We start from the raw sequence: 24,091 nt of genomic DNA on the forward strand, positions 1-24,091 counted from the left end.
GATTTGAAGAGAGAGATTAATTATTACTAGTAACCATTTAGTGCTGTCTTGCAAGTGGGTCTCCTCAAGCAAATCCAGGAAGTCCAATCCCATCCATTCATCCATGTATGGCAGTGTAATCAAGGCCAGATGACTGAGAGGCACTTAGATGTTGCCATCTTTAGCTGACTCTTCATGCAGGTGGCCAATTGGTGATCCATGGCCACAAAGCAATTTTATTTGGGCTCCAAATGGATCCCCAAAGCTCAGGACAAAACATTTTGCCTCCAGTTTCCCTATGTTGTTTTTCTTAAGAAAAGGAAGATTGCTTATAATACTTATATACCCAAATACTAGACAACCACATATGAATTTGTAGTTGTTTGCATATATTAGTGATACATACTTTACTTTTCTTTCTCTTTTTATGCACCTTTTCTTTTTCTTTTCTTTTGCTCAACTGAAATACTTTCAGGCAAAAACTAAAATAAAAAAAGATTGCTTTCTGAATTTCTGCATTAGAGAAAGAATATGCACTTTAATGTTCGGCCTCTCTCTCTCTAAATATACACCCCCTCAGAACAAAGACGGCATAACATTTCCCCACTGAGACATCTATATATGGGGGGGGGGGGAGAGAGAGAGAGAGAGAGAGAGAGAATGCATCATTGCTTTGCTCATTTTCATCACAGTGTGGATATGTGTTTGTTTTTCTGTGTGTGTGTGTGTGTGTGTGTGTGTGTGTGTGTCTGTCCCCAGAAGAAACATCAATGGACTGGGATTTTCTTCTATCATGATCATGTTCACGAACCGTTTGTTGAAGCACTTGCGGGAAGGCAAGAGGTGAAAGAAATTATTTACCACACAAAGTAGCATTTTACAGATGGAAAAGCAGCTCTTTTCTTAAAAGTTTGCCAGATTTAGTCACTGACTCACCCAGCAACATCTGACAGGGGGGAAAAGAGGGAGGAAGTGTTCGGCTTACTTTAAAAATGCCAGGCGATGAGTCATCAGCCTTCCACCCCCCCACCCCCAATAATAAAGGGAAGACAGGAAGGATTTGTACTGCGAGGGGGTTGGGGAAGTGTAACATTCCAATGGCAGCTATAAAGACCACTTACCACTGGCTGGTGGGGAGTGGGAGTTGTGGTCTGGCCTGGCCAAGGTGGGTTAAGGTTTACTTTAGGCGTAGCTGGGGGAGGGGTTCATTTCTGTCCGGATGCACAGACAGCGGCTGATGGGCCATAGCACCCTCAAAATGGTGGTTGCGGGGAGGGGGTTCACCCCAATTTGATGTATGCCAGAGGGCGACCCTTAACCTTGGTTATCCCTGCCAAAAATCAACCAGTAGGCAGGCTGGTTGAGGCAGGATACACATCCAATGCCTACGCCCAAACCTGCTGACACCTGTAATCAATAAAGCTGTGGCCTGCTTAAATCTCCTTTTGGTTGTCCTGCGTTTATTGCACCTACATATTGCCTTGGCCCTACAGCGCCTGGGCCTGCAACCACAAATGCTAGACAGTCCTACAGATTCACAATATAGTTTAGATATCAACCCGGTGCCACATTTCTCTTAAGGAGAACTCACCACAGATGGTTATTTCCTTGGTATAAGAGGTGGAGAGGTGTGTGATGTTTGGCAGCTGCTGAAGGACCTTCCTGGTCTCGTGTAGCAGCTGAAGAACGTATCGGGCGTGGAGGTGCTGTACGGAGTCATGCAAGAAGAAGAAAAAGAAGAAGAAGAAGAAGAGTAGGAGGAGGAGGAGTTTGGATTTGATATCCCGCTTTATCACTACCCGAAGGAGTCTCAAAGCGGCTAACATTCTCCTTTCCCTTCCTCCCCCACAACAAACACTCTGTGAGGTGAGTGGGGCTGAGAGACTTCAGAGAAGTGTGACTAGCCCAAGGTTACCCAGCAGCTGCATGTGGAGGAGCGGGGAAGCGAACCCGGTTCCCCAGATTACGAGTCCACTGCTCTTAACCACTACACCACACTGGCTCTAAATGATATATTACAGAGAGTCGTTGGAAGAACTCCATCACCAAAACCCAGTGAGCTTTGTGCTTGCACACAGTTCTTGCCAGCGTGACAAGCATTTTCCAGTCATGACTGCAGACTTGGGGGATCGTCACTGCACAGATGAGCATGGAGATGGGGGACATCTCTAATGCAGTAGCAGCGTTGGTGCCCATACTATATTAAGAATCATCATTTTATTTGTATGCCACCTTTCCCTAGGTAAAACCATGCTCAAGGTGGCTTACAACATGAAAAGATTTACATGACTTCACACATAACAAAAGTAGCTTAAACATGGAATAAAACACATCAAAAAGCACACAACCGAATTGAACAAATGCCACATAAATCATAATATCTAAAACAAAGATACAAAAAATTGATATCAATAACAAACAAAAAACCCCTAAGCAAAACTCAGCCTCAGCTTTCATAGCTGGAGTCAGTCAGTCAGGCCACTGCCTTCCTCAGACAGGCAAGGGGGCGGGGAGCCAGCAAGGCAAGGAGCAGGCCTTCCAGGACTCACAGCCAAGATGCCCTCTGGCCTCTACAGCAGCCTCAGCTTTTGTAGCTGGAGTCAGTCCAGGCCCCGCCCTCCCAGGTCAGGTGGACAAAGGCAAGCAAAGCAGGGATCATAGTATCAGTATTGGGTTGTAAGTGTGTGTAGGGGATGTAGCTCAGTGGTACAGCATCCACTTTGCTTGCAAAAGATCCCAGGTTCAACTCCCAGCATCCCCAAGTAGAGCTGGGAATATCCCCAGTTTGAAACCCTAGAGAGCTGCTGCCAGTCAGTGTGTACACTGAGCTAGATGGACCAGTGGTCTGGCTCAACATAAGCCAACTTCCTATGTTCAAGTAATGTATCCCGCTGTCCCTATTGTTTTAGTGCGGTTCTTGACACTGCCAGGTATACCCAGAGACCGTGGAGTTCAGTTTTAGCAGCCAACAGATAAAAGGAAGCAGAAATGCCATGGGATGGGATATCCAGCTTTGCAATGTCCGTCTTTCAAATTAAACCATATCCCATTATAGCTAAAGATGTGGAAAGCATAGGGCTGTGTGAGTCTCCTGCGCCAAATGCTCTCAAGAGCAGCAGCAAGTGCCAACAATGACTAAGCAATTGCTAAAAAAGCGTGCCAGTGGAAAGAATTATGTTTTCTTCTCTGATGAATGTATTGGGGTGAATAAACAGCCTTTCAACAGGAACAGGGCTGGCAGAGCAACCTTTTTCATAAAGCTGTCAGTTGAGGCCTGTTGTGTTTAATAGGATCACAGAATTGTAGAGTTGGAAGCGACTCTGAGGATCATTCTAGGCCAACCCCTTGAAATGCAGGAATATGCAAGTGTTCCATACGATGTTCGAACCTGCAACCTTGGCGTTATCAGCACCATACTCTAACTCACTGAGCTATCCAGGCAGAATACATACATACATAATTTTATGTGTATGCCACCTTTCCATGATTAAAACCAGGCATCCCCAAACTCAGCTGTCCAGCTGTTTTGGGACTACAGTTCCCATCATCCCTGACCACTGGTCTTGTTGGCTAGGGATGATGGGAGTTGTAGTCCCAAAACAGCTGGACAGCTGAGTTTGGGGAGGCCTGATTAAAACCATGCTCAAGGCAGCTACAGGAAAAAATACATAGTTACAAACCTAGCAAAAGTAGTAATAAATAATAAGTAAAACATCAAAAAGTGCACACTCAAATTAAATAATGCCCACATAAATCATAATAAGAACTAAAAGAAATATACAAAAAATTAGTATCAAAAATAGCAACAACCCCCTAACAAAAGACCCCTCAGTAATACCCCAACCCTACTCCTCAGTATTGCATCTGCTATTACATGTGCTTTCTTGTAATTGTTTTCAATGTACCGTAAGCTCCTTTGAACATTTGGAAAACTGGCATACCATTATTTTGGTAAATAACTAAATGCACCATTGTTCATCGCTTTCAATATGCGCATATCAAGTGCTGACAAATTCCTTTCCCCCCACCATGATGCACATTAGCCTTCCACGCCCTGCTGTCTTAATGGTGTCTAAGATGCCCTTACGATTATCAGCTGACACTTTTAGAGAGCCCATAAAAATAAAACAGAAATCCATTTAACCATTGGTCTGAGCTTGCCTGTCGGTGCTTGAAAGCCTGAAGAAGAACATCAGTGTCAGCAACAGTGAGGGGGAAACAAAGGTGGGGCCCGTAGTAGGAGGGAGGGACCTCAATGGTCTGTTCATATTCTCTCATTGTATAATCACTGGCGGTGGAGAAAAAGTTAGAGCTGACGTCTATAAAGGAAGCAGAAAAGCAACTTACAAGGTTTTAGTTAGTTGTCAACAAATGTGCCTTTGGATAACGAGTTCATGAACATTTGTTTAAATTGATGATATATTCAGCATAACGCCAACAAATATAACAGACACTAAAATCCAAAGAACCTTTTGGGCATTTGTAAGAACAAGGAAGAGCTTTGTCATGCTCAGTGTTGTTCTGATTTTGGGCCCAGTTTTGGCATGGAAACCTCCTTGGTTGCCCTTTCCTTTATGAGGAAAGTGACAGGACAGATGTTTTTTTAAAAAATAAGATTTTTATTAAAGTTTTTCACAATACAGTACGATAAAAGCTACAAAAAATACAAACAGATCCTGTAAAATATGGAGTCTTCTCCTAAAGGCAATTTTCAGTCCCCACCACCCACAGAAGGCAGCAGCCCTTCCAGCTCTCACCTTCCTTTCTCCTTCAAGCCTCTTTCCTTTGGAGACCAACATTTCCCTGTCTCCCACCCAGGGCTCTCCATCAAACATCTACCACCCCACATGAGTACACAATCCCAAACATATGACTCCCAAGAAGAAGAAGAGAGAGAGAGAGAGAGAGAGAGAGAGAGAGAGAGAGAGGAACAAGAAAGGAGAGACAAGAGAAAGAGTGAAAAGTAAAAAGACAAAGGGGGAAGAAACTTTAGAGAAAAATAAAAGGACTTCTGATGTTCCATCTGCCAGTTACATTTTTAAAAAGAAAGATTATTTAAGACATTCAGTCCACGATCTTCTCCACTTTCTGTTAAGCAATATTTATTTTAAGTCAAAGTGTCTCAGAGTCATTCATTTCTTTTTCCCACAAAAAGTCCAAGAGCGGTTCCCGAACTATTATTATTGGTAAATGTCTGCCATGGTTTCCCCCCTCTAATATTAACTTTACCTTCATTAATTGTCGATTCTCCCTACTGAATGTCAATTCTTCCATCTATTTCTATGTTAAAATCTCTTGACAGGAGAATTTTAAATTGCTGCTGGAATCTTATTGTTTTGCTGTACAGATGTTTCAGAGATAAACCTCCCACCCACAACCACAGGACGTCTGATTGTGATGGGGTCCAATTCGGGTTCAAGAAAACACAAGTTGATCTTCCTCTTCAGACCTTCTCTGCTCAAGAAGGGAAAGGCTCATAACTGAGGAAGTGGGAGACACTCGGCTGGAGCCAGTGTGCTTGACTCCATGCCTCCTACTCATGCTAATATTTCCTACTCAGGGCTCTTTTGTCATCCACAGGACTAAAGAATAATGTTTCACCTATGCTTTGTGTATGATATGTGCAATTCCCACAGGGGAAAAGCTTCGACAAGTATGGCTTAAATGAAAACTATCAACCAACCTTGGCATTTACTGGAGGACATGCCAGCTTGTGCAGGGAAAACCACTAATTACTTATAAAGGAACAAGGACTATGGCAAACAGACTGAGTCACAGCAGCCTACATTAAAATCACAATTATAAAATATTGTCAGGAACAAATATTGCCCCAAGAGGCATTTTCTGCGTAAGAGCACACTGCAATTGAAATGTGCTAAGTGTGATAAGAATTTGGAGTGCTTCTTAAAAGTAAACATTATTTCGAGTTATTTATTGGCTTCCTTGCTAACAACCCCAAACAAGAGCCACAGTCCCTGGTTTCTCAGCATCAGTCATTGCAAATATGCACTCCCTGCTATTTGAAAAATGGGTTTGTTAGTCTTTTAAAAATATATATTATTTACTTTGAAAAATTGGCATTACAGAACATGAAAGCAAAACTTTCCCACATACCTTCACACATACAAACATATACATAATATATACATAACATTTACATATACCAATATATAAGAGGCATACTAAAAGCCAATTTCATATATACCATGTAATTTAAACTCTTAATGGCAGCATATAATTTGATTCTTTTTCTGTTATGCCCAGTTCTTTTTCAATATATGTTTCTACTGGGACCAGTTTGGCCATTTCTTCTCTAATAATTTTATAGCGATACATCATCAGTTAATTCTTTGTCTCTGAAATGTTTCCTTCATAATTCCCACCACCATTTGCCAATACGACTGCTTTTAAAAAAAACAAAACCATGACATATGGTAAAAAAATCACCTTTTACTTATGGATAAATCCAGGACTTACTTTCTTCTGGCTTACTGATCATTTTACTTTTCAATGAAGTCCAACACAATCTTAAAGCAAATTTATTTATGGATCATAGCTGTCGAGAAACTTGAACCCTTTTCAAACAGACATTGCCATGCCTCTCTTGGGATTTCTCTATTCATATGTTTATTCCATCTCAGCATATAGTTATAGACTATTTTCTTACATTTTAAAATATAAACTGTTTCAAATTCAGGACTCAGCTATACAGCTGCAAATAAAACGTTTTGAAAGTGTTGTAAAGTGCAATATACAATTGTGACACTAGATGGTAACTGAGCTATAGCAAATTCAATGCATTTTTCAAAACGATTTTTAAAAAGCATTTTCACAATGTATTTAACATGTGTGTAGATTCCACCTAAGTCTTATCTCTCTAAATCTCCTGGCTTCTGATCAGTCCATTTCATAAAGTCCCGCTGTGTGGATATTGATATCTAGGTGGAGCGATCTTCACTTTAGTCTTTGATTGTTCAACGGTCTGTATATTTTTCCAATCCTGGTATGTCTCTAGTCTGTTTTCTTTCCATTAAAAAAAAATCCTAATTGCCCCTTCAGACTAAACCATGAATCTTCCACTAGAGATGCCAATGGAAAAGTTTTAGATGGGGGAGGGGCACTAGGGGCACATTGGAAGATGGCCGACAATACCATCTCTCCGACCCACACGGGGTAATTAAGAGGCTGTTATGGGAGTAGGCAGCCTCCCTTGTTGCCCCAAGGAAATGGGGAACACTGCCCTTGCCTGCTGTGCCCATAAATCACCCCCTAATTCGAAAGAAGGGGGTGAGGGCCCTAGGCAGAATGCCCCCGTGTGGACCTCGGCTCTCCTGGACGCTGTCTCTGATCGCGCACTAGCTGCAGCAATTTGGAGTAATTAATTACAAAAGAAGCAAATACACATATTTCAAGTGACGAAGGGGAGTGAAGTCTGCTAATTTAAGTGACCTCTGCGAAAGAAGACGACGGGTTGGAGAAACAGGAATATTTTACGATGAAGATACACCAAAGGCTGGGTATGTTGACAACGGGACTGAATGGGGGGGACGGACCTTTTTTACTTTCCTTCTATGTGATTTACAAGAACCCCTCCTCATTAGAATCGTCGGTTGAACTGACCCAAGCAGGATTATTAAGGTCTGTGTGGAGATAAACTTTAACCAAAAGTATGCTCTATGGAGATTGAGTAGCAATAAGAGCTTTTGGAATGGCACAGCAATTAATTCGGAGTCGCCATCTTGCCAAAGGATTTATAGCCGGGAGGAAGAACGGACTAGTTTTCAGACTGCATTCCTGGTGAATCTCCTCAGAGGTTTTGAGAAAGGAGGCAGATTGGTGAAGATTAATGACGCTAAGACTGTTTTGATGTATGGAAGTGATGTTATATGGAAAACGTCTGGATATGGCTACTGGATAAAAAAAATAATATCCACGCAGAATTACAAACTGTTCTAACCAGCTTGTGGAGACTATCAGAGGTCACAAAGAGAAAGGAAAAATATATGAAAATAACAACAAGAGATGTGGGGAAACAATAAGAAAGGACTGGATAGTACTGTGAACATCATAAGGTTAGATTTGTAGACATTAAAACAGCAGTAAGAAGCAAGAAGTTGATTGGATCCCCTTCGGAACGTGAAATATGGGTACCCCCAACAAAAATTTAAAATTCGGCTGTGTAATTTGGAATTTATGTAATTTGGTTTGATTTGATGTGATTGGTCGGTTAATAAAAAAATATTCTTTAAAAAAAAAGGAAAAGTTTTAGATGGAGAGAAATAATTGTTTATATCAGGCGTAGTCAATCTTTTTATACCTACCGCCCACTAATGCATTTTTCTTGATGGGGAAATTTCCTTACTGCCCACCAGTGCTGCAGTAATATGTGTAATAGAAGCCCCTACCGCCCACCTGGAATCCTGAAACGCCAACTAGTGGACAGTAGGGACCAGGTGGACTATCCCTGGTTTATATTGATCCCGGATTCCTGAGCAAACATTAATTGCATAGGACCCCCCCTTCCTAAACTGTTTTCCTAGTCTTTCTACTTATCCATAACTAGTTCGAAATGCTTTTCTTTTCTTTTACATCATATCCTGGCATTGTCCACGCCACTTCTGCTGCATCTGCACAGTCATATTGACCATTTGACTGCTATTGCATTTGCTACACAGATGCAGGTTTTTCTGATTTGAGAAACATACAGTTCCTCAACTAGCTACAGGTACACGTGCAAAGATAAGTAGTTCCACACATATATGCTCTTGCTGCACTGGCACACACACACATACACACACCATTTTTTTTACAAGATACGCACATGTAACTGCTCTGAAAACGTATTCAGTCAATCCTTACCTGGATCAGTTTCATTGGCCTTAGTAAAATGGTCCAGCATGAATGTGAAAAACTTAGATAGCTGAATAAGAAAAGACATCGGTTAGTTTACAAGCAGAAATGATTATATTACTTTGTCTTCCCCTTATTTGAAATAAGCATGCTGGCTCCATCTACACAGTAACAACCCTGGCAAAATCTCAAGCCTCTTATATCTCCATTGATAGGGACAAAGCAATTTAAGGGTCTTACCAGGGGAGTGTGTGTATGTGTCTTTAGATGATAACGTGCATTACTTTGCTTGTGTCACAATTCAAAATTAGCATTTTTTTTTAATTAAAAAAGGCCTGATGTAAATGAAAATAATGTTTCGCAGTTTGTAGATGTGCCTGATACTAACCAGCTTCAAAAAATGAATGGCATGGTACTAATTATATTATATTATCTTCTTAAAACTTAAGCATCAACCGTGAGAGGGAATAAAAATTTACAAGCTACATTATCCATGATGAATATAATCTGAAAAGCCGGCATGTCCTACCTCACTAACAGTTTGCGTCAAAGAAAAATCCACAGAGTACAAACCTGTAGCTGTGCTTGTTCTTCTGCATATTCAATGGACTGAAAGATACTCAGGGCATATCTCCGCCTCATCTCCAGCCGGGCCATGTAAGAGCGATACCACCTTTGAATCAGGACAGCTGCTTTAATCGCTGCCAAGACATGAAGGGGACAGAAAGAGAAGATTAACTGTCCACAACTAGTTATGCAGATCTCTGGATCTTTGGTTCTAAAATGCTGTGTGTGAATCCTGCTCTGAAACGCAGAAGGCTAATCATGGCTCCCCTTTTAACCTTACCAGCACTCCTGCATTTAAAGTTTGAGATAATCTCATGGCAGATTATCTGGTGCTCTCCATGTGTCCCAGCCTGGTCAGGAGAGTGCTGATGTGCCCATGCTCTGCTTACAAGCTTTCCACAGTCACCCGGTTGGCCACCATGGGAACAGCACGATGGACCATACCACTCTTGGTTTAGGCAGGTTTCTTCTTACTTTCCTGGGAGTCCTCTTCTCTGAAGGGCTGTCTGGTCCAGTTTAAGGCAAAAGAAGGGAGAGCTGCAGTTGTTCATCAGCTGTTAGCACCTGGAGAGCAGATGGTCAGGCACACAGGGCCACCTGGGAAGTTTTTTTCTCACTGTGTGTTTCTATTTCAATTGAAGTAATTCTTTCTAAATTTGTATCCAGATGTCTAAATTAACGCATGCTCCTCCTCCCTTAATACACCTGAGATGGGGCAATACTAGGAAGGTTTAGGAGGGGATACAAAGCTAGGATTGTCTTTGGAAGCATTGCTGTACAGCTCAAAAACATTGCCAGCTGTACAATAAATTCCAAAGCTTCTGAGGCCAAGAAGCCTATGAAAGTCACATGGGTCAATATCTTAAACACATTTTTCAAGCTCGCACATACAAAATATCATTCGTTATAAACAAATGTAGGTTAAAGTCTCAGGTGATGCACAGCAGCTCAAAATTTGTTTCAGTGTGTGCCCTGGAGTACCAGTTTTGCTAAATCCCAAGTATTTGGGTCATAGCAACTTGCATGAAACAAAGGGAAGGGCATTATGAAGTCATAAAACAAATAGTGCTTGCATTATGATTTACTAATGCAAGTTTTTTACAATAAAAAAATGAATTTTATTATACAGTAGGCACACAGTTGTAAAATACTATTTTATGCAGAAACTTCTGAGTACAGTGGTACCTCGGGTTAAGTACCTAATTTGTTCCGGAGGTCCGTTCTTAACCTGAAACTGTTCTTAACCTGAAGCAGCACTTTAGCTAATGGGGCCTCCTCCTGCTGCCGCGCCGCCAGAGCACAATTTCTGTTCTCATCCTGAAGCAAAGTTCTTAACCTGAAGCACTATTTCTGGGTTAGCGGAGTCTGTAACCTGAAGCGTATGTAACCCGAGGTACCACTGTACAATTTGTCAAAAACAAATTGTTGTAGATAATTATTTTTGGGTTTTTCAAAATTTAAAACATTTGTTTACCTATAAAATATGCATTGATAGTATTTTTATAGCACCACCATATTAGTGCCTAAGAACTGCACATTAGTTAGTCTCAGCTCCAGGCAAACTGTGTGCAAGTGATTGCTATATGGTCCAAAATAAGGTACTGAGAGATTCATAGATCATAGGATATTAAACAAGTAGTAGCCTGCCTTTACGATGCGAGTCCTGGCACAGGAACATCACACTGATCACAGCTCCTGATTTGATTATTGCAATTCTCACTCAGGTAGAAGTGTTGCTTTGTTATTAAGACAATTAATTGAAACTCTAGAGACTTAGAATCAATGACATCAGTCAAGGCTATTCCCAAAAGGAACAGTCAATATTTCCAGAATCTACTTGCTATGGCAGAAGAAGCAAATAGATGTTGCAGAAGAGATACAGGAAAGTGTATGAGAGAGATGGCATTGCTGAACTGAAACAGGACTGATATAGATGATACTGATGTTGACCTGACGTAAACCATGAAACGTTGCGAGTGTGGTTCCAATCCATCTGATGGCTGAGAAACGGAATTGAAATCTGTGTTTGTCACTTCAGGCCTAGCTGAGTCTAAGACAGGCCCTGAAATCCAATTCTATGCATCACTTTGTCTTCCTTCCACAAAGACTTGCTTTTGTGTTCTACACAAGGTACAAATATCTGTCTCCTGGTGAGATTTTAAGCAACGGTATCCAGAGGGGGAATCTGTTTTGATGAGGGCAACCAAAACAATAGATGCTGATGGCAGACTAGAATAAAACCTATGAGTAATGGAATGGAGTTCTCAGCCAAGGTCAATTTCACAGTGGAGAATTTTCCTTTCCTTTTTACTTCTCATCCCGAATTCAACCCAGACTTTCTCAAACATAAATGATAAATGGAAAGATACACCAACCTTTTCTCAATGACTATTGATGACGGGACATTATAGGTAGTGGCTGTTTAAAACAAACAAAACCACGAGCTTTTGTTTTGCTGCCCTTGCATGTGGTGGCAGTTTTCCTAGGTTCCATCCCCACCCCCAACAATAGCTCATTGGAAATGATGCTTCTAAAAGGCACTCTATCATTTTTGCACCCTGAAATTGGTAAGTGGTTGCTTTTCTTTTCCTCTTTTCGTGAACCCCCGTTGAGTCTAATTTAGAGAGAGATAATTGCCCCAAAGATATTCAGATCCTGGCTAGTAGTCAGATGCCCAAACAACTTGCTGGGTATTCCTGAATGCCCTTACAGTAATTGCAAGAATTCCAGGCTTTATATGCATTGGGCTGGCAGTTGAGAAGGAGTTCTAGGAGAATGAGTTCCACACACTAAGAAAAGCATTGAAAATATAAAACTACAGCTTGCTGGTCTCTTAAACCTTCAAGACTTCTCACACCTCTCCTGCATGTCACAACAGAGCCCATTTTAACACTGGAAACGTACCATGTCTGTGAAGTTTCTCTTAATCAAACCTTTCTTGTCAAGAGAGTAAGAAACACCCTGGCCAAACATTTGGGAGAGCACTAAGAGATGTTAATATACATTGTGCCCTTTTGCACCAAGACTCTCAAAATAGGCACCAAGGTTTGATGCTTTAAAGCAGCCTGGTCCCATATGGTTTTGACTAAACTCTCATCAGTTCCAGCAAGTAGATATATGCTGGCAGAGGTTGAAAGGAATTGCAGTTAAAACTATATGGAGGGGAATCAGGTAGGGAGAGGTTCTTTAAACAGAGAACTGATGGCTATATTATCTCAACACCTTCTTGAGTCTTCTTCATAGTGTGTCCTCTAGCCTACCAGTCCAGCAGAACCACCTGGGATGGTCCAATCTACAATCAGTATCTTCCAAATTAATGCAGACAATAAGTTTGTTTAAGTAGCACATCAGAGAATGGAAAGACCACACACAGGTTATTTACCTCTTTCTGATTTGTTCACCCGCCTCGTCGTAATAGAAGTGCCACATCCCATGACTTCAGTTGAGACTGGGGTGCTGATTTAATATTTCCTCATGGGCGATGGTTTTCTTCAAGCCATCGGTGTTGCCAACCATACCATCTTTATATTCATCTCAATATGCAACAGTAAACGACGATTCCCGGAGAAAACTACGCCTGCCATTGGCCCTAATAACAGAGAAGACTGCATGACAAAAATAGATACCATATTGTTAGCCACTAAAGTGCTGAGCAGCAGAAATAATTAACCAGGTTATCTATGCACCGGTGAAGGCACTGCAGAGATTTGCCGGTAAACACTAAGCACACCATTCCAGCTTTTGGTATTGTTGCCCAAGCACTCCTGACTGGGGATCCTGCATTATGGGGTGGGGCAGTAAGGAAGGAGATCCGAAGGGGCCTAATCCAGCATAAGCAGCCACATTATAGTGGAAATCACTGGGCACAATTGTAAATCACACTTGAGGATATTTGTGGAAACCTCTATCATTGTATCAGTGTACCCATCTTGTGAGATTTGATGGAGCCAATCAGAAGCCATGTTAGAAGAGAACACTCAACATTCTGAACAGTGAGCTGCTGGCCTGGGTGCTTCTCTAGAACAAAGGGAGTGGGCTTGTGCAGTTACACCTGGACTTGTAGAAACAGAGAGACTGGTGCTTCCCCAATGTGTCACATGCCACGTCAAGAACTACCAGACCCAGAGTTGCTGAAGCATAGGCAGAAAGGCGAGAGGCATCTGCGGGGAAACCTAAAGCACCATAATACATCAGGAACATTGATCTTGGGGATAGGGTGATAAAGTGCTGCTGATTTACATGTAAGTAAATGTTGAGCACAAACACACATATCATACTGCCATGTCCAGCTATAAATCATGTAGCCAGAAACATAAGGATGTTAAACAAAGGGAATGAAAAGAAGCAAAAGGATGCCAATTAAACCTTTGTTTGTTTGTTTGTTTGTTTTTCAAAATGCAGAAAGCCTTTCTGAAGTCTGGCTCAGGCACTACAATTACTAGGCAAGCAGACGGCCAAAAGCAAGATGAAAATGATTTCAAGATAGGGACGGTGTCTGTGGCAACAGACGGGGCGGGGGGGAAGCTTCTAGATGTATTATGCAAGTCTATTCTAACGCTTTTAAGTAATACAACCATCAGCACTGCAACACTAAGAAGGAGAAGGAAGAGAGAGAAAGAGAGAGAGAAGTCCAATTTAGGCATTCAATGTGGGTGCATTTAAAGTGGGGACATTAGGGGCATGTACTCAAAGTCTACACAAAGATCTGAAGTGTGTGTTAGGTGGAGGTATTTAGAATCTTTACCACAATTGGGAACCCTGAAAATGCAGGGAGCAATCTGAAGCAGAAGAGATCAGCTGACAATCAAAGCATGCACGGAAGAAGAAACAGAAGATGGTGGCTCCTAGCTTCAGTATTTGTCTCTCATTGGTGTACAAATGTATTCTCTCTCTAAATATATAGGTACTTATTTAATTGTCATGGTTGATAAGAAGGGCTTTCATAGGTGAATCTGAGACAAAACAGGAGGTAGGAGCTAAGCTAAGGTGTTGTCTCACTAGGTGGGGCAGTGGCAATCCCACTTCTTGGTCTAGAACTAAGTCCACATTTCTCAAAAGACATTTTTCTGGCCAAGATTTCAGAGTACTTCCTTTTTCTCACCCCATCTAGAAAAGGGCCGTTTTTTTTCTGGTCACACATACACACACATATCCAGGGAATGATCACAACACATCTGGCACTGTGGAAGATGCAATATGGTAGTCAGGCTGCCAACACAGGTATTACTGCTGCCACTTGTAGTGGTGGTGGGGGAAACAACTTTAGGGCAAAAGAAAGACGCTGACCTACTAACACTGCTAAGTTGTTAACCTTACTAATGGAGAATTTCTCTTTTCCCTGGGAAAAGTTAGTCCCCTCCCACCAGTTCTCTTCCCACAAATAGGGTGGGGAAATCTGAAAGGCATTTGTGCCCAGCCCTCGTTTGTACTTACAAACTGCCTTGCCTTGAACCTATTTTGAATGTTATATTCATTCCTTGAATATTACTGAAGAGACAGCAACAGAGCATGTGCAGTTTCTAACCTACTGGTCACTACAGGATTCAGTACATAGAATCGCAGAGTTGGAAGGTACAAGGGTCATCTAGTCCAACCCCCTGCAATGCAGGAAAATTGGCACAACATGGGGCTCAAACCCACGACTCTGAGATTCAGAGTCTCGTGCCTTACCAACGGAGCTATCCTAGGTAGCTAGAAGAAAATTTTAAAGCAAAGGAAGTCTGATTTCAAAGGAAGTTTGAGTCCCAACTTTACTCATTTTAGACATGAAAAATATTCAGTGCTAAAGTAATGTGTGTGTGTGTGTGTGTGTGCGCGCGCGCGTGTGTGTGTGTGTGTGTGTGTGTAATGTAACAAAGGGAAGTGTAATAGGAAAACAAATGAAACACAAAGCTGGTGGCATGAGTGTCAAACGATACTCATGTTTAGGAAGTTATACTCAAGGCTGGGAATGGGGAAGAGATTCAGTTTGGTTCACAATTTAAAGGAAACTTCCTTAACTTGTACTTCCCAAAACAATATACAAACAAATACAGCTATATTTAATAATTTGCAGTTCCCCCAATGTTGTGTTGCAGTTTTCAAACCAGAAGAAGTGTACAAAAAGTGTATTAGTGAAAATAGCATACAGAATGTGCTACATTAGGAAAATTTGCTTGAAAAATGTGCATAATGGGAGATGTACACAATAAAATGCTGATGAATTTCTACAAGGATTTTAAAATCAATCAATCAATCAATCAATCACAAATGGATGCAGCAATGTGGTAAGCTGAACTTAAAAAACAAGAAACTGAAATAAGATTTACCCATCCTTACTCAAAACCAAGTTTATGCTGAAACTGAACAATTAAAAACATGCCTCTGGTTTTTAGAAGATGACTAAAAAGTAAGTAATTTCCTAAGGGGCTATGATTTTCCCACTCTACCCTGATAGAAAATGAATGAGAAAAATAATTCCATGCTTGCTGAAGGGTTGTTAGAAAATAAATAAATGGTGCAGACGGAAATCAATTAATATGCATTACATGAAAGAACTATGCATTGTTTAGGAAATATATGAATACCCCATATGTGGATCCAAGACTACATTTAACACAGTTCTGGAGACTGGAGTGCTGGGATTTCAAATTCTTTTTAAGGGAAATTGTAGTTTTCTTTTGCAACACCAACACTCTGTGAGAAGGGGGTCCAGATGCAGCAGATAAGGGGGATCATGTATCTTTAACAGGTGTGCAGAAGAGGAAATTCTCAGGAGTGTAGCATCCCTCAGCACCTAGGTGTTGTGTCACGACAAATTTTACCTGCCACAACTCCTTCTTCTGCACAGTTTTTAGCCACTGTAGCCACCCAATATCTCTGGACATGAGCAGGCAGAAAGAATGCGTGGGCAGCTAAATATTTAATCTAGTTCTACCCCAACATAAAATGGAGTTTACAAAACCCCAACAAACTAAAGGCAGTCAATATGTGACTCTGGAGTCTGTGATCTTAGAAAAGGCTGAAAATAAATAAAATCAAGGCTCAAACTATGGATCATAAATGATTGTATTTATTTAGAAATAAATTTTATTTAGATGGGCTCAATTGCAAAGAAGCGTGTCAGCAATGGCAATCTGTGTCACACCATGCACTCCTTCTCTCCACCAACATTGATTTAAAAATAAAAACAAATGGTTAAAATTTATCTACCAAAACAAAGGTACACAAAGAAATTACCTTATGTCTTCCATTGCATCAGCAAAGAGGTTTACTAGGCGTTGTAAACAAGCTTTCTTCCTGGGCAGAGGGTATAGGATGCGATATAAAATCAATTGACATTCCAGCTTCCTTCTTGGTGGTTCATATTTGTGCTCCTCTTACATTTATGCAGATAGAAGATTTATCAAGGAACAGCTCCTTTCTCCTTCTAGCCAGAAATAAGAGCTGTGTTCTGCAGCTACGAACAGCAGCGCAGGCACAATGATGTATTGGAGAAACCTATGTTGTTACCAGGCTCTCTGAATCTGAGGCAGACAAGTGGATGGCTAAAGTTATCTGCTTCACATTGGAAACTGCTTCTCAGCAACAGCCATTATAGTAATAATGAACCACAAACTAGCATTATGGCATAAGATAAAGCGTTTGGTGAAGCATGGGAAGAGGCACTAGAATTATTTAAAAAGGGGGGGGGGACAGAGACAATGCAGGTCATACTCCAAGTTAATAAAATTTTCAGAGACCATTTAATACTCAGTACCCGATTAGCCTGGCCATTTCCACAGCATCTTCTCAATGAGCTTGTGAAGACCATTAGAAGGGAAAATACAATGAGGGAACAAAAAGAACTTTGCAAGTTTCTCATTCTGTAACACAATACCACATCATAAAGCCTTCAGTTTTCAAAAGCAACAGAATGATATATATCATCAACACAATTTTTAAAAATCCATATGGCTTAAAGGGCCAGTTCTATTTGAATAAACAGTGAGTGCAACTTAGGAAGTTTCCCTGAGTCAAAAATCTATTACTTGACTGTTTGGACTAATCTATACATGTCAGTCTACCTTTGTGGTAGATAATGAGAACAAGAAAAAGGTGAAGACTTGAGCTACATCTCAGGTTGCCTACAAAGGGGATCATGATAACATGCAACCTGAGGAAACAGCAGTGAATTTAGTTTCCTCTCTCTCCGTTTCCAGAGTGGTAGTCATGCCAGTCTGATGCAGCAACAGGCCTTAGCTGACATCAAACATACCTACTTCATGAGATGGAGCAGACAGCCCTCACCAAAGAATCATATGCATATTCCTAACGTACATATGCTTTTAACACAGTGAGTGCAAAATATACAGACTGGTAATAGATGGGAACAAAATGTTCACTGAAACAAGAAAAAGCTAGTGCTTATTCAGCTTTAGACATATGTTTTCTACACATTGGTCAAATGAATGCACATTACAGATTCTAAAACTATGTAACTTTTATTAAATGGACTCACGCACATCATACAAAGTTCTGCCTTGTGGTCCAAGAGTCAGTTGACCCAATATGGTAACCGGACAAAGCAAGTTACATTGGGCTTAACACACCTGTTAGCAAAAGCTTTGTGCCATTAACATCTGCATAGCAGACAGAGGTCAACAGGTGGGTTTTCCACCAGCTTGGCGATGTAGTGATGGAAGAAGGTGTCTACTCATCCTGCAGCTGTTAAACAGAGAGTCCCTGCTTATTAAAAAGATTATGGGTGCTGTTTGGGATGCAAAATATTGCTGCAGATCGTGGGAATGTTTCTCCTTGAGTAGAAATGGTTTCTACATCATTTGAACAAATTAAAAACCTTTTATACTATTTGCTAAACCTGAAATTCATAAGCTACATTGCAGCATTCTTCTTTCAGGGTCATCAGTTTAGTAAGTGCAGAAAGTGCTTTTTAAAAGCAATGACAGGATAGGAGAGAGTAAACAAAACAAAAAAAGGAGTAATACTATGTTTGTACAGCTATTCTTTTTATCTCGCCTGAAGAATTTCATGATTCATGATAATGTTTTGCTTTCGTTTTTTTTAAAAACAATTCACTCCCTGAGGACTGAACAGCAGCAGTCTTCAAGAAAAAATAAAGGAAAGAAAGAAAGAAACAAGATCATTTTGATGGGCAGCAATTTGGAAGCTTCTTGTCATCAAGACAGCATGAAAAATGAACCAGGCAAAGGCAAAAGGGGGACTGGCAAACTGTAGCAGCTGTCAGATACCAACCATAAAGGAAAAGGCTTAGAATTAAGCAATCTGTAAGCCGTTGAAGGAATATAAGCAGCTTCCTTGTACTGAGTTAGACCGCTGGTCCATCCGAGTTCTCTATGCTGATGGGCAGTGGCTTCCCAATATATCAAGCAGGTATAGTATGTTTCCCAATCCCAGGGATTGAACCTACGATCTTCTGCATGCAAAGCTCTACCACTGAGACATGCCGCTGCCATTACTCCCAATATGGCTGCAATTATGGCAGGCCCCCGTTATTCCTGCTGCCTCTGAGCCCTCAAAAGTCTGTTTTTAATTCTTCATGCATACACAAACATAGCCGGCTCCACTACCCCACAACTTTAGTTGACATACAGCAGTCATATATATACACCCAAAGGACAGTGCAGGAAGAGTCTCATATACCTCAAAAATCTCCACCTTATTTTGAGAAAGGTGAGCACCAAAGGTAACAAGTGGCTTCTCCACTCTCAACGAGGATTGACAGCCCTCTGCTGACAGAACACCATAATCTGCTTCAAAGGTAAACTGGAGCAAAATAGTATCTCAACATACCTCATCCTTCGGGGTATTGCGTTTTATGTTGTTGCATTCCAACAGTATCTGCAATTTTTTTTCCTGAGGATTTTATAGCGCTTTTATCCACATATGTGGATAGTGTGGAGATGATTGTTAAATCATTTTAACTAATGCTTCTTATTTCAGTTCCTTAGCTTGACTAAAGTTATTGTTATTGGTTAGCAGTAGGAAGAGTTGTTGTTTAGTCGTTTAGTCGTGTCCGACTCTTTGTGACCCCCTGGACCAGAGCACACCAGGCACTCCTGTCTTCCACTGCCTCCCGCAGTTTGGTCAAACTCATGCTGGTAGCTTCGAGAACACTGTCCAACCATCTCGTCCTCTTTTTTTTTTTGTTTTTTTTTTTACATTACAGTACAGTGGTGCCTCGCAAGACGAAATTAATTCGTTCCGCAAGTCTCTTCGTCTTGCGAGTTTTTCGTCTTGCGATGCACGGTTTCCCATAGGAATGCATTGAAAATCAATTAATGCGTTCCTAGGGAAACCGCCTTCAGACCAGGTCCGGGGACAGTCTGTCCCCGGACCTCGTCTGAAGGCTGGGGGGGGGACAAGGGCTTTTCTTCCCACCCCCAGCATTTTAAAAAACCCCGGGACAGCGGAGGACTTCTCCACTGTCCGGGCGATCTTAAAATGCTGGCGGGCGGCATTTTAAAATCGCCCCGGACAGCGGAGGACTTCTCCGCTGTCCGGGGCGATTTAAAAGCCCCTGGGAAGGCAGGCAGGGGGGACAAAGACTTTCGCCCCCTGCCCGCCTTCAGAAGGTGTTCCCGCCCCCCGCCCCCCTTCGGAACAGCGTTCTGAAGTGGGGCGGCTGGGGCAGGTGTTCCCGCCCCCCCTCCCCGCTTCGGAACAGCGTTCCGAAGTGGGGCGGCTGGGGCAGGTGTTCCCGCCCCCCCCTCCCCGCTTCGGGACAGGGGGAGATTTTAAAATGCTGGGGGTCGGCAGCGAACGCTTCGCTCCCGACCCCCAGCATTTTAAACTCTCCCTGGGACAGGGGGAGATTTTAAAATGCTGGGGGTCGGCAGCGAACGCTTCGCTCCCGCCTGCCAGCATTTTAAGATCGCCCGGGGCAGGCGGGGGGGAAGGCAGGCAGGGGGGAGCAAAGACTTTTGCCCCCCGCCGGCCTTCAGAAGAGGTCCTCTTCTGAAGGCCGGCTGTGGGCGAAAGTCTTTGCTCCCGACCGCCAGCATTTCCCTATGGGCTTTGGTCTTGCGATGCAAGCCCATAGGGAAATTCGTCTTGCGAAGCGCCTCCAAAACAGAAAACCCTTTCGTCTTGCGGGTTTTCCGTCTTGCGAGGCATTCGTCTTGCGGGGTACCACTGTATATATATTTTATTCAGGATTTTCTTGTTTTACAGAAGTGTAGTGCCTCGTATTTTTTTTTCATGTAACATTTTTACAAATCCGTTTCATTTGTTGAGGCATTAGGGGGAGAAGAAAAGAAAGAAGAAAAACGAAAGGGGGTGGAGAGAGGGAGGATGGATAGGGGTGGGGTCGGGTGGTGGTGTTTCTATTATGTTTAATGTATGTAGAGTTTGGTGTCAGCGTTGCTTGTGTTGTTCACTTGTGTTCCTTTGGTGGTGAGAGAGGTTGGGGTTGGCCTAGGGCAGTGTTTCCCAACCTTTTTTGGGCAAAGGCACACTTGTTTCATGAAAAAAATCTCGAGGCACACCACCATTACAGCCAGGAGGGACATGAATTGCTAGCAAATTACATAATCACCTCCTTGAGGGCTGGCTCATCTTCTCCGAAGGCAGAACCCCATTAATTAACAGCACAGACTCACACCATAGCCAAGACGAGGGGGGAAAACCTCAGCCATGCACAGTCATGCACATGTGGGGGCTAAATGAGGACGAAGATCGGGCAGAGAGCAGGGTTCAAATCACCCCACCTGGCCAGGACAATCCCTGGGTGTTCCCTTGGGCCACTCGCCTGACCCACCTCGCAGGGCTGTTGTTGCGAGGATAACACGGGGAGAACCACGTGCGCCCCCGGGAGCTCCTTGGAGGAGAAAGCGGGCGATGAATGCAATGCACGAAATATATGAGAGGCGACCAGGTTTTGCAGGTGAGGGGCCCCCGCCAGCCTCCGCTTCCAACACCCGGCGCAACAACGCCGAAGTTTCCCCCCGGGCTCGGCTCGGGGAGCAGCGCTGCTCCCCCCCGGCTCCCCTTCGCCCTCCCGGCTCTCTCTGCCGCCCACTGGGGACCCCGCTCACCTGCCAAGTCCGGAGCGCCGGTGGAAGTTGCATGCATGCATGCAGGGCGCCGCGTTGCCATTGCATTGCACTGCACTCCATGCAACGCCTGCACGCATGCATTGCCTTGCATGCCCGCCAAGGGGTCTCCCCGCGGTCCGATGCGTCCCCTCCGGCACGGATGCAGCATTGCAAAAATAAAAAACCCCCGACGCAGCCCTACCTGGGGGGCAGCCTCCGCCGCTCCGCCTCCGCGGGGATCCCCGGGCTCCATCCTGCCGCCCGATCTCCGCGGGGCGCAGGCAGGCTGCGCGGGGTCTGCGTGGAAGAGCCCCTGCCCGCCCGGCCACCGCCGCTGCGCTCATTCCATGGCCGGGAGAAGAGCACTTCAAACAAAATGCCCGGCCCGCCAGGCCATGCTGGGAAACGTAGTTCGCGCACCCCGCGCGGGCGCGGAGCCCAAGGGCGAGGGGACTACGGATCCCGGCAGCCCCCGCGCCGGGGACGGAGGGGGAGAGGCCGGGTGCAGGGATGGAGGGACGGGTGGGTGAGCAAGTGAGTGAGTGGCAGCCGCCAAGCCTTGGCCGAGAGCCAGGAAGGGCCTCCCCGGAGGAGGAGGGAGGCGCAGAGCGGGAGGGAGGGAGGGAACCCCAGGGGTCATCTAGTGACGGCGCCCCAATCGAAAATTTGACTTAAAAAAAAAAATCTTTCAAATTTAATTTTTCCCGCGGCACACCAGGCAACATCTCGCGGCACACTAGTGTGCCACGGAACAGTGGTTGGGAAACACTGGCCTAGGGTGTGATTGTTTGCTTGTGATTGGCTGTGGTGATCTTTGCTTTCGTGTGTGAGGTGGGTGGGTGTTTTGGATCAGGTTAGCCATATTGATTTGTATGCTGTTGGTGGATTATTGTCACTGTCCTGTTGTCCCCTTCTCCTTGTGCCCTCCATCTTTCCCAACATCAGGGTCTTTTCCAGGGAGTCTTCTCTTCTCATGAGGTGGCCAAAGTACTGGAGCCTCAGCTTCAGGATCTGTCCTTCCAGTGAGCACACTGATTTCTTTAAGAATGGATAGGTTTGATCTTCTTGCAGTCCATGGGAAGATCAGTCCAGTAGGAAGAGTAATTAGACAGAAATCTAGTCTGAATACTGTAGGGTCTGTTGGGATACATTTCCCACTGTCCTTCGTATTTTATTCCAGATCAGAATTTTATATATATATATATATATATATATATATATATATATATATATATATGTGCAGGTTTTGGTGTCTTCGGGTGTCTTCCCGTGTAAGAGTCGGGGTGTCTGTGCGACGTTTCGACGAGGTCTCACTCGTCATCTTCAGGCTGGTGCTTTCGGCTTCTTGTTACTGTTAGGTTCCAGTAACAAGAAGCCGAAAGCACCAGCCTGAAGATGACGAGTGAGACCTCGTCGAAACGTCGCACAGACACCCCGACTCTTACACGGGAAGACACCCGAAGACACCAAAACCTGCATTCCTGTACCCGTGAAAATCTACGAAAGCAAATATATATATATATATATATATATATATATATATATATATATATATATATATATGCTTTCGTAGATTTTCACGGGTACAGGAATGCAGGTTTTGGTGTCTTCGGGTGTCTTCCCGTGTAAGAGTCGGGGTGTCTGTGCGACGTTTCGACGAGGTCTCACTCGTCATCTTCAGGCTGGTGCTTTCGGCTTCTTGTTACTGGAACAGAGCAGAGTCTGGTGTTTGAGTTCCTATAAATACTGTTGAGGGGTGTGGTGTATAGCCTCCAACGTTCTGGGCAGAGAGGAAGTTCCTAGATTAGTGTGCCTTTTCTTCTTTTGTTCCTTAATTACTTGAGGGATATCTTGAGTGATTTCATGAGTGATATTCTGAATACCACTGGGTGGGTCATTAAGTGTAGATTAGTTGCTAAAGCTTTCGTGTCTTGACCTCTTGAGCTTGTGAAGAGTTTTTCTGAGAAGATGGCTGTGCTGCATTTAGTTGTGCTCTGGCTTGGCTTCGTGTATAGGGGCGAGCTGTGGTTTTGTGCCTTGTGCCAGCCAGATCTGTGTAGGGATTGCAGGGGGGTGCAGCATCCGGAGGTGCCACTATAGTTTGGCTACTGGATGGAGTCTGTAATATGTCTGTGGAGAGGGTCTGGGTTTGGGTCTGGTGTGGTTGATTGGTGACGGCGTTCTGTGTGCCTCTGGTTCTGGTGTCGGTTTTTGTGGGGAGTGCTAATTTCCAGATGTCTGGCAGGCGGGACGTGTCGTCACGCTTGTTCATGTTGTGAGGGTGTTTCTCTATCTCGATGGCTTCCATGATTATTCTCTTGTGGTGATGTTCCATGTTAAAGAGCAATTTGGAATCTGCAAAATTAATTTCGTGTCCTGTTTCTTTCATGTGTTGGAAAAGAGAGGAAGTTTTTTCTTCTTTTTTGACGGCATTCTTGTGTTCTGCGATACGTGCATTTATTCGTCTGTTTGTTTGTCCAATGTACGTGGCTGGGCAGACTTTGCAGGGTATTTCATAGACCCCTTGGTTTTCCAGCTGGATTTTGTCTTTTGGGTTTCTGAGGATATTGGCTATTTTTTGGTTGGTGCAGAAGGCTGTTTTGATATTGTGTTTATGGAGGATTTTGCTGATTTTGTCTGTAGTGCCCTTGATATAAGGA

General features: G+C 43.3%; 2 protein-coding genes across 6 annotated transcripts in view; one reads left to right on the plus strand and one right to left on the minus strand.

Moving 5' to 3' along the window:
* The window catches only part of PPEF1 (protein phosphatase with EF-hand domain 1), a 32,759-nt gene extending 15,658 nt beyond the window's left edge, over window positions 1–17,101 (minus strand). Inside the window, exons 1-6 of one of the 4 annotated variants that reach the window (XM_082221638.1) lie at window positions 16,615–17,101; window positions 12,779–12,985; window positions 9,403–9,530; window positions 8,839–8,899; window positions 4,141–4,298; window positions 1,571–1,685 (exon numbers count right to left, since the gene is read on the minus strand). In XM_082221638.1, the coding sequence (XP_082077764.1) occupies window positions 1,571–1,685; window positions 4,141–4,298; window positions 8,839–8,899; window positions 9,403–9,530; window positions 12,779–12,830 (514 nt within the window). In that variant the 5' untranslated portion in view covers window positions 12,831–12,985; window positions 16,615–17,101. Of the gene's footprint in view, window positions 1–1,570; window positions 1,686–4,140; window positions 4,299–8,838; window positions 8,900–9,402; window positions 9,531–9,870; window positions 10,142–11,771; window positions 11,837–12,778; window positions 13,002–16,614 lie in introns of those variants that run through there. The other 3 variants (XM_082221637.1, XM_082221640.1, XM_082221639.1) reach the window with 3 other exon arrangements.
* Window positions 14,828–24,091, plus strand: part of RS1 (retinoschisin 1) — a 40,609-nt gene continuing 31,345 nt past the window's right edge. Inside the window, exon 1 of one of the 2 annotated variants that reach the window (XM_082221642.1) lies at window positions 14,828–14,967. The gene's annotated coding sequence lies outside the window, so the exon portion shown is untranslated. Of the gene's footprint in view, window positions 14,968–15,701; window positions 15,785–24,091 lie in introns of those variants that run through there. The other variant, XM_082221643.1, reaches the window with a different exon arrangement.

This window comes from Podarcis vaucheri (genome assembly GCF_965113315.1).
Source record: "Podarcis vaucheri genome assembly, chromosome: 4".
Classification (NCBI taxonomy): domain Eukaryota; kingdom Metazoa; phylum Chordata; class Lepidosauria; order Squamata; family Lacertidae; genus Podarcis; species Podarcis vaucheri.